The following is a 12441-nucleotide window of genomic DNA, read 5'->3' as shown; positions in this document are numbered from 1 at the left end:
TGGAGAGGGTTTGGACGAGACAGTAGAGAAAAGATTGGAGAAAAAAAGAGTTTGATCCATAGACTCGTCCAATAAGAATAAATTCTACAAGTTAATGACCCACGGAAAGAATCCTGCAGGGTTTTGTACACTTTAATTCTCTGGTTAATGGAATATGACATTGATTTAGGATGACCACACCTTAACTGTATGAGCTCCAAGAAGAATAGAAAACTTGGCCAGACCAACTGCTCTTTAGCTTTAGATGTTGCAAATCATTTTGATGAGTTTCCAATAGTAAAACGTTTTAGGATTTTTGCTTTTTCAAGAATTAACTTTTTATCTTTTTACAACATTATTGAACCCTTTGACATTTCGGGAGATTATTTTAAAATCATATCAACAAAGAGACTTTTTTTGTAATGTGCTGTGTAACAAATCATTTCCAGGGGCAGAAAAACAAATGTTTACTTCTTCATAATTTTATGTTTACTGAATAATGACATCATCACACCAACAGGTGAAACTCATTATCCTAATCAAGACAGTGAGGCCTTTTCATGGTGTTGCATTTGCTGCTATAGGACATTTGAGCACCAGACAGGACCGCTACACTCACTGTTACTCAGACAAAATCAGGCTAAGATTTTTTGGTTGAATGTCCAGTAATGTTAACGTGCATCTTTGTGTCCAGCCTGGATTATCAACCTGGCAGAGACCGGACCATTTTACTGTTAGCATTCTTTCACAGATTCCATGCAATGTGTCTTTGTAGTTGTTCTTGTTTTCATTTAGAAAAGGCAGTGAGTAAGAAAAGAAACTGAAAAATAGAAGTTTTTACATTTTACTTTAATGACCAATAAGTATATTACAACTAAATAACTTTCTCATGATTAAATATATAATATGTATGTACATGAGCAAAAAAACCTCAATGTTTTCTTTACCAATATATATTTCTACAGAAATAACAGTTACACGGTTCCCACTTTATCTGTCGTCATTAGTTTGTGATGTTCCTGATCATGCCAGTCTTCATATGTGCCGAGTCAGCAGGCGGGGGAACTGCTTCCTAACTTAGTGAAACAATCCGTTGTCTAACATTCTGTGAAACAACCAATGATGTGGCAGACATCCTTTCCCCATTCCTGTCTTTCTCCGTTTCTGCAAACGGGAACACATCTCTGGTCAGTCGTGTCAGCAAGCATGGCATCTCTTTCTTCCCATCATACTTCCTCCCTTTGGCCTCGAAGGTGTAGGCAACCCTGTGAGAGAGTCGGGTCATCAGCCGAGTCAGCTCCAGGTTAGAGTGACCCTCCTCTTCCAATAATGAGCAGAACGACTGCAGGAAGACTGATCCAGTGAGGTTCATGAACGCACCATAACCTGATGGAAAAGACAAAAGATTTATAAACTGATTTATTTATGTTTATGTACAATTTATGTCAGATTTCACTTTTAATAGACATCACTGGTGTTTCTAAGTTGCTTCTTTAAGTTGCCAGTCTAACTGGTTATTCACCTGGTGATGTCGCAAACATCACAGCCGTATCCATGGGAACAGAAAGGTAGGGTGGGAATCTGCTGACTGATGAATCAACCTCCACTCCATCATCTAGAGCGCCTCCTCGGCACGCCTGCAAGGGTGGAATGGAGATGCATCAAACCAACCGAGAAAACATCAGTGTGAGAAAAGTTGAAGTCTTCTGTAATTTGTTTTCAAATGAAATCGTCACTGTTGTGCTGTTTGTGTGTCACTAAGAATAAAGGCATACCTGTATGAGGAACAGTTTGGTCTTTTTCTCCATGCATTCATTATCAAAGTACGTGAAGACACGAGACAGTCGGACAGGTTTCCCATCTGATCCGAACACGCAGCCCTCCTCCCCGTGAGACGACAGGACAGCCAGGAAGCAGTCCTTCACAGGCCGCCTGCTTTCTGAGGCGACGCAAACACCCAACATTACAGACATTACTGTCAGTGACTAAGGGAGTAGGTTAAGCAACAAGCATCATGTGATTGTACACAATGTTAAAAATATTAGGAATGTGTGCAGTCAATGCACCTTTCAGTATAACAGTAATTGAACTGTGTTTAATCATGGGAGTGTTGACAGAGAAACAGGCACCAGGTGTTCCTACACTCCTCTTTCATTTATCTCAATCAGTCATTTTAGCATAAACTTTTATCTATTAGTGATAAAAAAGCAATAAATGCAGCATGAACACTGAGGCTTTCCTCTGTCTAGATGATATGTGTCTAATGATACTTAATTTTCTGATTCAGTGTTACATAATCCCAACTGGAAAACTTGCTTTTCAATAATGTATTATTATTGTTTATTTGTTTTTTAATCGCTCATCAAAATCAAATATTCTCTGATTCAGCTGTGATAGGTGACATGTTATACATTAGTCCTGAAGTTTTTGTCTGGTTTGATTTTTTTCAATAAGTTGCAAAAAAGAAGACTTTGATTAAAACATTCTAAATAATCTGTGGAAACCTCCTTTTTACTGCTGAGGCTATTAGATATGACGTTAAGAAGGTTTAATGGAAAACCGACAGATCAACACATTTCACAGACCTGATGGTTCAGTTATTTTAGACTGGAGCTCACTAATGCAAAGCTTTTTCCAGAATATGTGGAGCTTTGAGCTTCGGAACCTTTAAGTTCAGCTCTAGCTGACCTTTGAAGGGATGGAACCAAGCAGAGTGGTCGTTCTCCATGGCTCAGACAGCTTCATCAATACATTTCATTTTCTATATAAGCAGCTTAGAAAAAATTAGAATTCCACTTGCTAACACAATACAAGACATTTTTAGCTCATTTTGGAGATCCTGTCATGGGAATCATCAGTCAATGGATAATTGAAACTGAAACGGTTTGTAAGGTCCTTCAGGATAACTGTCTGTGAGTTTTGGTATTGGTCTAATAAAATCTGATGACATCCTTTTTCTTGTTACAGTAAAAAATTAACATGGATCCAAATAAGAAGAAAAACAAAGAGCGCCCATTTGCTCTCTCCAGAGTTAAAAGAATCCTTCTGGAGATGAATGAATGAATGAATCTGACAGCTCAGAAGTTGACATTGATCTGTTACCTTCAGAGAACAGGTTGTAGATTTCCTTGCTGCTCGGGTCCATGTGAAGTTCCACCTTGAAGCCCAGTTTAGTGAGGATGCGGTGAAGCTTCTTAGCATCATGGTTGGCCCCAGACCTCTTTTCTAAGGGAACCCCAGGGTCAAAGGTTGCTACAGACACCAACACGGCTCTGTTGCACTCCTCTGGTCCGTCCATGACTCCTTTCACACTGACATGTAGTTCATGTGAACGTCTGTCTATCAGCTTTGATGTGTGCAGTATCTCTGTTAGACTTTGAGTCTGTGCCTCATTCTCCATTCAAACTAGAGCTAAGCTATAAATCCATAACCACGCCTGTTTGATAATACACCTGGTTACCTTGTAGGCTGAGTTGTGAAGTCACATGATTTGAAATTCCATTGTTGCAACATTTACTCTTCCGGAAAGCGATTTTCTTCTTCCCACAGTTGTAATAAATGCTGGGAAGCAGATTACTGCTTGTTGCATCTGATTAACATTCATTTAGTCCCAATCTGTGATCAAAATTGTCGCTTTTAGAGCAACAGTTTTGAGAACGACCATTCAGGTGTTTACGCCTGAAGCTTCATTCAGGCGTAAAGGTTCTGATCTGTCAGAACGTCAGCAATCAGTTTTGAGTGGAATACTGATGTTGACAGCAAAATGAAACAGAGGAATCTCATTGTTCCAGAACCTCGGTGTCTTTTCTCACACAGTGAGGCTGAAAAAATAACACATCAAATTTCTTTTCCATTGTATCCTAAAGGACTCACAGTTCTGAAAGGGTTTCCTTCCTGATAAAGTTCATAGTTATTGTTCTGGTGGTTGTACTGCTCCTGGATGAATCTGGGGGCCTCCCGTGGCCCCGAGACTGTGGTCCTGGTCAATATGTCCCAGGGTTCTGGTTCAGTGTGTGTGCTGGCCTCTGCCTGGACCTGGCTCAGGGGCCTTTGATGCATTTGTGGACCTTGGGGCATCTTAAGCTGGTGGAGAGGTTTCTACCATCCCACTGCAGATGCTCTCTGCTTTAAGGAGTACATTATGTTTCTGTAGGTTCATTTATGAATACATTGGAATATGCATAGAAGCTGGCTATTTCACTCTTTTTTTTTTACCAGTATTTCTTTGGTTTTCTTTTTGGCAGAACCAAACATTTAGCTGGATGTGATGGCTGCTGTTACAGCCACACAATTGTGGTAACATTCAATCACACCACACACAATAGTTCTATCAGTCTCACCACACTTATGTTTGGGTTTCTTTAAAATCTAGGATTTAATTTACAGAATAAGTGTTTTTTGTTTAGAATGCAACACATCATAACACTGTATACTAGAATAATTTTAGTTTACACTGTTATATGTTTTGCTTGATTTAACCTTTGTTTGTTTTGAGTTACCTGAGTGCTCCAGTCCTTCAGGGGAACAAAGAGGTGGAGAAAGCCTATAGACTGCAAATTGGTCCATATCACAACTCAGCATTAAGGGGGAGAGGGGAATGGGATTCTCTAATGTTAGTTTCAGTTAGGTTTTTGTGTGTTCTCCCCTTTGTGTCTTCTGTGTGGCCTGATCAGCCAGTACTTAAGTTTCCCCTTTGTCTCATTTAGAGAGGTCTGTTTGTTTGAGTTGGTCTGAGTTGAAGTTTGTTACTTTGTCCTCTTTTATGGGCCCAACTTTGTCTTTTTTTAAAAAAAAATATTTACCCAAGTTTCTGTTTTGGGTTAAGTAAAAGCCAATTCTTTTTGATTTTAAACTTGCGCCTGGCTCAACTTTGACTGCTCGGTCCATCACACTGGGTATGATGGCCAGAAAGAATTATGGTTTGGATGGCTTTAGGAGACTGAAACCCACCTTGAAGGGATTTTGCTTAGGTCCATCCTCTAACAATGTGGCAAATGAATGAACTGTTGATAAAAAAAATTATTATAATGAAGTTATTTAAATATAGAACATTTACTTGAACTTGTTGGAGCTGGAATACAAGATACTGTCTCTTGAAACTACTGGAGATTCACTCTCCAGATTGTAGGCTTGATGTTGATGAAAATCAAGCAAGTGTTATCACTAGACAACAAAATACTAAAATATGAATGTTTTAATGGACTTTTAACACCTGATGAAACGGACTTTTAAAAACTTTAAGTATGTTTTGTTAAGTGCATTAAGTAACCTGCCTGACCGAAATTACTGATTTACTTTGTGAATTTTACACGGTATTATTGCATTTAATGCTTTAGTACCTATTAATAATCTTGTTCTTTCACATAAATGTCATTTTTGTTCAGTAAAAGATTATTTTCCATTATTTTATGCATTGTTTTATAATATAGGATTTGTTTATAATTCTCAGTGAAACTTTGGATTCTTTTGGAGAATGTTTCACAAAACAGTTTATTTCTGTATTTTCATATCACAAAAAGAATAATAAAGGAGAATTGGTCGCATGCAGTCCGTCAAGGAAGCAATACTTCATGTTTTCCACCAGGGGGCGATGAGGCATCTGCGGTTTCCTGTGACGTAAGTTAGATGCGCCCGCAGTTGTTCCCCGGCGGCTGAGCTCAGTTTTATTTTAGACAAGCAGGAAGCTGGACATCTTAACCGTCCTTTTTGCTGGACAGCCAGAACAGAGGATAGACAGGACATGTCTGTTAGAGTTTTCAGAAGAATGTGCTCTTGTTAGGAGTTAGGTCTGTCTTCTCCACGTGCTTCCAGAGTTTTACGTGGTTTCATAGTTTTTTTTTACAATTATAGTGTTTTAATGGGACGAGAAGACATTTCCCGACCGCGCAGGAAGGAGGACATCCCGGACAGGTGAGAGACACTTGTCCGGCAGCTTGTAGATCTGTCTCGTTGTTCTCAGTAGGTTTTGGTTAAGTTTTTATGGATGTACGAGGAAGAAAATCTAATCAAAACTGAAAAAAAACCCAACAAGCTTTCCTCTGGTCCTGCATGAGAAATCCATATCAACTCACCAAGTTATTAAAAGAAAGAAAGGCATAAATCAGGCAGCAGGTCAAATACTGAAACATCTGATTATTTCAAATTTAGCAAACTTATAAAACTAAGCCCTCCCGCCATTTTGCGTCGAGTAAAATCATCAAACTATATTTGTGTTATTTTATTGACCACTTTAGTTCTTGACCGCTTGGCGAGCAACTGGAAAAGGTTTTGTGTAGCAACATGTTGAAGACCCCTGAGCTAACAGGTCAATATCTAGGAACCAGAGATGGTATTCCACAGTAACATGTCCTGGGTGACACCATCAGTTGTTGCTTATCCACCTTATTTGCTTTGCTGCTGCTCTTTAAATTTCTGCTGGGTTGTTTGGTTTGAATGCCAGGCAGATGGAGTTGGGTTATGATGGATGGAAGAGATGGTTTACACTTCTTCCTTCTCTCTCTGCTCCATGGAACCTCCTGATCAACTCCTCTGAGTTCTGGGCTCATAGTTCAGGTGTTGTCTGAACGGTGGAGATGCTAATCAGCTGCTATATAGTATCCAGAACCAGACTGAATTATAGTCCAAACATGCAACGCCTCAACCCAGGCAAATGATGCACTAAAGTCTAGAAAAAGAACTAACCAGAAGTAATGTAACAAAGCTGCTCCAACAGGCTGCCACCGTGAGTGGTGCCATTCTATACATTGACATTGAAGAAGAATGAAGCTGGCAGCTAGCTGTTAAATGAAAACGGCAGAAAACACAAGATGATTCATCTTTCTGCAGGTATGCTTGACTCCTGCTTTATTGCTGTTGCTGGTTTTCCTGAACACAAAAGAAAATGAAAATGTTTTTGAGTACTTGATTGATTTATCTCCGATCAGATAAGTTCACGGGAAAATTGACCAGTGGTGCATGATTTATTTATTTTTTAACAAGGTTCACAATTGGTCTGAAAAGCTTTGTAAATGTCTGAAGGAAAAAATGAGAATGGATAATTGTTAGTGATTGTAGACTGTAGCTGATAAATGCATGCTCTGCCAGAAACAGTAAAAGTCGTTCTTCCAACCTCTTTGGTCTTTAGACAACTTTACATCAGGTTTAAGTCAGACCTGTGGCTCTTTATCTCTGTTTCATTTAATCTATATAAACAGTTTAAATACATCAAAAAGTCGCTTTGAGGGACGCAGCAGTAATCAGCGACGGACACCATGGGCCTTGTTTAACAGATCTGAATGTTAGATCTGGTAGTGGAGCCCATCGAAATAAATCTATGAAATAACCGCTTGCTACAGACCTGAAGCAGAAGCTGTCCAAACATTGTGTGTTTTGTGATTTGAAGCACAGTAAGAGACAGTCACAGAGAGACAATCATGGAGACAGACAGGGTGACTGTGGGTTTGTGTCCAACAGGTGGCAGGACTACACAGCGGTGGGGAAGAGACTGAAAGGAACTCGCTTCATCGCCTTCAAAGTCCCTCTGAAACAGGTCAGCAGCGTGTCACAGTGGACTCTGGGAAAAGAAGTGTGTCTGTTTTTACCAGTGACACTCTGTCTGCTTCTGCTCAGGCTTTGATTAGGACGCTCCCCCCCTCCGAGGTGTTTGGTCCCTGGGAGCTGCTGGATGCTCTGAAGGAGGACAACTATGAGCTGGGGCTGATCATTGACCTGACTTTCACCACACGTTATTACAATCTGCAGGTCAACACACACACACACGCACACACAGTTGTGTTTTCATGACTTGTGGGGACTTTACATTGACTTCCATTCACTTTTTACAGCCTAAACCCTTAACCTTAACCATCACTAATACCGACTTGAAAAGTTTAAAGTCAATTAGTCCCTTACTTCAACGGCCCCTGGGGGAAGACATGTTGTGAAGCTGCTGAACTTGAGGCGGTGTGTGTGTGTGTGTGTGTGTGTGTGTCTGGGGGTGTGCGTGTGTATGTTTCTGCAGGACCTTCCTCAGTCACTGCTGTGTGTTAAGATCTTCACAGCTGGCCATGAGGTTCCCAGTGATCAAACCATCCTGAGCTTCAAGCGCACCGTCCACAGGTTCCTCCGAGACAACCAGGACAACGGTGAGGAAGAGCTGAGCCACAAATAGACAATAAAATCAATGACTAAAGAGTTAGTCTTAATGAGATAACTTTCTAAAAAAAAGTTGACCTATATGAACATCAGGTATATATCAGCTTATTTCTGTCCTTGTTCATCTCTTTTTCTATTTGTTTAAACACCAATTTCTTTTGCAGACAAGCTGATCGGGGTCCATTGTACCCATGGACTGAACCGCACCGGCTACCTGATCTGCAGGTAGGTTCATCCAGACCACTTGCAGCGTGAGCAGGGGCCACAGGCCACTCTAACCACTGTGTGTGACCTGCAGGTATCTGATCGACGTGGACGGGATGGCCCCTGCCCAGGCGGTGCAGCGTAAGTCTCGTGCTTTCAGACCCCAGCAGGAGGATTCTGTGACCGATCTCACTCTGCTGCTGTTCTCTGCAGTGTTCAACTCGTCCCGGGGCTACGCTATCGAGAGGCAGAACTACCTGGATGACCTTCAGCACGGTCCAAAACGAAGGTGACACATCATGTCCTTTTCCACCAACCCAACAGTCCGCTTTCACTTTCTGATCAGCATATTAAGCCTATTACCATCCAGGCAGTGACGCTGTCATACCACCAGGCAGCTAGAACAGCTCTGACCGCAGTAGACTAGTAGTTTAGGAAGTGACTGCACACATCAACAGGTTTTAGCTGTACAGAAAGATGAGTCCTGGTGGACTGAGTGTCCATTTCCTGTATTATCTCCGTCAATTAAAAAAAACTGATTTATTGACATCTGGAGGAGAAACTGTTGCTCTATATAGGGAGCAGCTCCTGGCCCCTGTGGCCCCTCTGGCCCCTGGATCATTAGGGACAGTAGTTGGGAAAGTGGAAACAGAGTTTACTCATCTAAATGTTGGAAACTTGTTCTTTGTTTGTTAAATTGTGCAGAAAAATTTTACCTAAAATCTTCTTCATGCTTTTGAGAGATTTTTATTGGATGATTGCCGGGTGACCATCTGCTCTGATTGTTACCACAGTAACGCGGGCATGGAGGAGTGTGAGCAGGAGCCACAGAGAGGCCAGGCCGTCCAGCGGCCGCCTGTCGCAGCTTCCCCCAGGAGAGTCCACTGCAACTACTACAGGTACATCCCATCTCCCTTTATGGACATGTCACTGTCTCAGTTTCCTTGAAGCAGGTTGCCGTAGGAACATCTGAAAGCTTTCTCAGGAGCAGCAACACATTCCTTCCCACTGGCTCAACTCAGCTCTGAACCACTGACATTTTACTGTAATTGTGAAAATAAATATTATAATGTAAAATGTGAAAACATTAAAATTACATAAAGTTTTTTTAACCCATAATTTTTGCTAAAATGTAAATAATAATTAGCTATTCTGTATTTTCTAAATTAAGACATGAGGTGTCAGAAGAAATCCAGAACAGTTTTAAAAACTAAATAAAATTCTTTAGTTTCAAATGAACTGTTCCAATAATTCTAAATCATTAATGAAAGATTCATAAATGTTAGAGTACTTGTGACATAAAACATATTTAAAGCATAAAACTGTCTTTATAGATTTAAACATATTTTAATAATCCAAACACAGATGTTTTAAAAAAGCTATGAAAAAAGTCAAAACTAAATGTCATAAAAATATTTTAAAAATGCCTCGTAACATTGTTCTTAAAATGTAAATATTAATTGTTGTTTTAATTATTATTGTATGTGATAATATAAAAAAGAAATTCAATAAATGTTTCATTTAACTGAGTAAGAAGGAAATCCTGAAGAACAAAACAAATATGTTTATAAAAGTGAAGCAATGTTCATTCTTGTTTTGTGAATCCTGCAGGTCACATCGGCGTGGAGGACCGAGCCACCGCTCTCACCCGTACGCCCCTCAACCCGCCCACACACCCCGCCCTCCATTACTCGCTCGCCCTCCATTACTCGCTCATCCTCCTCTGGCTCCTCCACCAGCCTTGTTCCATCCCTACAGATGGGCCCCTCAGCCCCCAGCTCAATGGAGAGCCCCTCATTCAGGCACCAACAGGTCCAGGTACCCCCCTCGACCTGTTCCACAGTGGAACTCCTCCTTTGCCTTGCTAGACAGAGGTGGAGCTCTTCCCAACCTTCCTCGTTACTGCCCCAACTGGACATCTGTTGCTAATGGAGACGGATCAGCTGAGGGCAGGAGTGGGCCAAATTTAAGCAACCAGGTCAGAACCTCCCAGAGACCCAGCGCTAACGGATACGATGGCTGTTAGTTACCAAGACAAAGCAGGTTAAAGGGGACATAACGTACAAAACCCTTTTTTTTTTGCCCTTAACTCAGTTTTTTGTGTAATTTGAGCCTCTAGCAGTGCCATGTGTCCTTTTTGCAGTCCAGGCTTTCAGACTGTCCTCACTGTTTGAGCTAAGCCTAAAATTTAACTCAGTCTGTTCGTTCAGATGGATCCCATCCACAACAGGTCATCTCACCAAAAACTCCCCAAAAAAAGTCAATTCAACTGAATCAAAAACGCACATTCAAGGTCAAGTTCACTTTATTTTTTAACCTGGTTGAACAGTTTTCTAAGGAAACTCAGCAGATTGATTCCTCCTGGACCAACATGTAGTGACAGCACAAACAGAAATGCCTTTTTTTAAAGAATTTTTTTGACTCTAGTTGGATTTATTATATTTTTTTGACTCCAGTGGGTTTTTTTTACTCTAATGGGCTTTATTTTAAAGTGCTCAGACAGAAAAGTAGATGAGAGTTAGAGCGCCCACTTTAAACACTGCGCCACACGGCGCCCTGGGAAATGCCTTTTTAACAGGAAGAAAGTTCCAACAGAACCAGAACGGAGCTCAGTGTGAGTGGCCATCTGCTGCGACCGAGTGGAGCAGGGCTGGCCCAAGCCTCCATGGGGCCCTAAGCGAAATTTGGTTTTGGGGCCCTCTAGTTCTGCTAACAATGTGGACTGGCTACCATCAGCAGTCTGATCATTAGACCATTCACACACCTGCTATAAACTTATTACATCTCTGGCAGTGCTGTTTACATTATATACATGTATAATATAGAATACATTTATTGGCCAACTGATTTCTGGGTGCCGATTTCCTTCATTTTGGGGGACTGTGATCTGCTGATACTTACACATGAAGCCCATCTTATCCCTTAATCTTATCTTCGTCAGCAAAGGTTTAAAAATCAGCCTCTGTCCTCTTCTGCTCTACAGTGAGAGATTTGACTGAGATCGGCCCAACAGGTCAGGTAATCTGAATGATTACAGTTAACAATATTCACCCCACTGTTACCAACTCAATGACTTTCATGCTATAATTAGCGACATTTCAGACAAAACAAAAATTCATATCAGCGTTACTCCAAAAGCTAAAAATGTAATTTATACCAGATGAGTCTTTCTCCCCTGAGAATGTGGACCGGTACTGGACTGATTCTGAGCCTTCAAATGATTTTAACAGAAGTTTCACATAACTTAGAAGTTGATGTAAAAATAATGTTTGTTTTAGCTACAAAATGTTTATGATCAGCAGTAAACAACAAATCCCCAACTACAGCATAGAGCAGCTCATCGATGTAGCAGCTATGTAGCCTGACGTAGAAACATTTTGCTGGACAATGTCAAACACTGAGAAGTTTTAATTATTCTTATCAAACGTTATCAAACACGGCATTTTGAAGTCAAAAATACCTCAGAAATATACAGAGCCACCATGAGAATCAACTCATGTAAAGTTTAAACTCAGTTTCACACAAACACAAAGACCCTAGCATTATGTTTGGCTGTTGAACTGGACCGTTCCAGGTCGCTATCAAGCTAGCAGCTTTACAAATCTTTAACATTACATTACATTACCAAGACACATTAAAACAAACCTTTATCTTGTCTTTTTTTCTATTCTAACTTTTTCTTTTCTCCCTCCCTGAAGGATAAGTCCTTTTTTGAGACCGGAACTTTGGACTTTTGGATGTGCTCTGCACTTTGCATGGCAGCTCATGTTACCGGTGAAGCATGCGGTACCTACCACGGCCACCAGGGGCCCCCAAGAGCCCCTTTTCTTTTTTATCAATAAAATAATTTCTACATATATTATCATAATATATTATTGTAAAAACAAATCACTTTATAGTAAAATTGGGTGTTTTTGATATTACAATGACATAGAAATTATTACAAAAAAAAAAAAAAAGCTAAACTGAGGGGGGCCCCTTAGTGGCCTTGGGGCCCTAAGCGGCTGCTTAGTTTGCTTATGCCTAGGGCCGGCCCTGGAGTGGAGGTTTGAGGAGACAGCAGAGACGACGTTAGCTGTGTTAAGAGCAGCACAGTTCTGGTACCAGCAGCTGCTGTCTTCACTT

The 12441-nt window shown here is 40.7% G+C and overlaps 2 protein-coding genes across 2 annotated transcripts; one reads left to right on the top strand and one right to left on the bottom strand.

Moving 5' to 3' along the window:
- Positions 1-815: 815 nt before the first annotated feature.
- Positions 816-3491, bottom strand: LOC102218392 (caspase-3-like). The gene is made up of 4 exons (XM_005811626.3): positions 3082-3491; positions 1755-1918; positions 1502-1616; positions 816-1365 (listed from the first exon to the last, which is right to left on the bottom strand). The coding sequence occupies exons 1-4, from the start codon at positions 3377-3379 to the stop codon at positions 1052-1054; spliced, it is 891 nt and encodes a 296-aa protein (XP_005811683.2). The 5' UTR covers positions 3380-3491; the 3' UTR covers positions 816-1051.
- Positions 3492-5596: 2105 nt separating this feature from the next.
- Positions 5597-10368, top strand: LOC102218130 (RNA/RNP complex-1-interacting phosphatase-like). The gene is made up of 9 exons (XM_005811625.2): positions 5597-5889; positions 7432-7507; positions 7588-7719; positions 7979-8102; positions 8277-8337; positions 8411-8457; positions 8530-8605; positions 9111-9215; positions 9928-10368. Exons 1-9 carry the CDS (start codon positions 5837-5839, stop codon positions 10340-10342), a joined length of 1089 nt encoding a protein of 362 aa, XP_005811682.1. The 5' UTR covers positions 5597-5836; the 3' UTR covers positions 10343-10368.
- The last annotated feature ends 2073 nt before the right edge of the window (positions 10369-12441 follow it).

This window comes from Xiphophorus maculatus, chromosome 8 (genome assembly GCF_002775205.1).
Source record: "Xiphophorus maculatus strain JP 163 A chromosome 8, X_maculatus-5.0-male, whole genome shotgun sequence".
NCBI classification, from domain to species: Eukaryota; Metazoa; Chordata; class Actinopteri; order Cyprinodontiformes; family Poeciliidae; genus Xiphophorus; species Xiphophorus maculatus.
The sequence above is the reverse complement of the archived record's forward strand: the minus strand, read 5'-3'. Positions and strand labels throughout refer to the sequence as shown.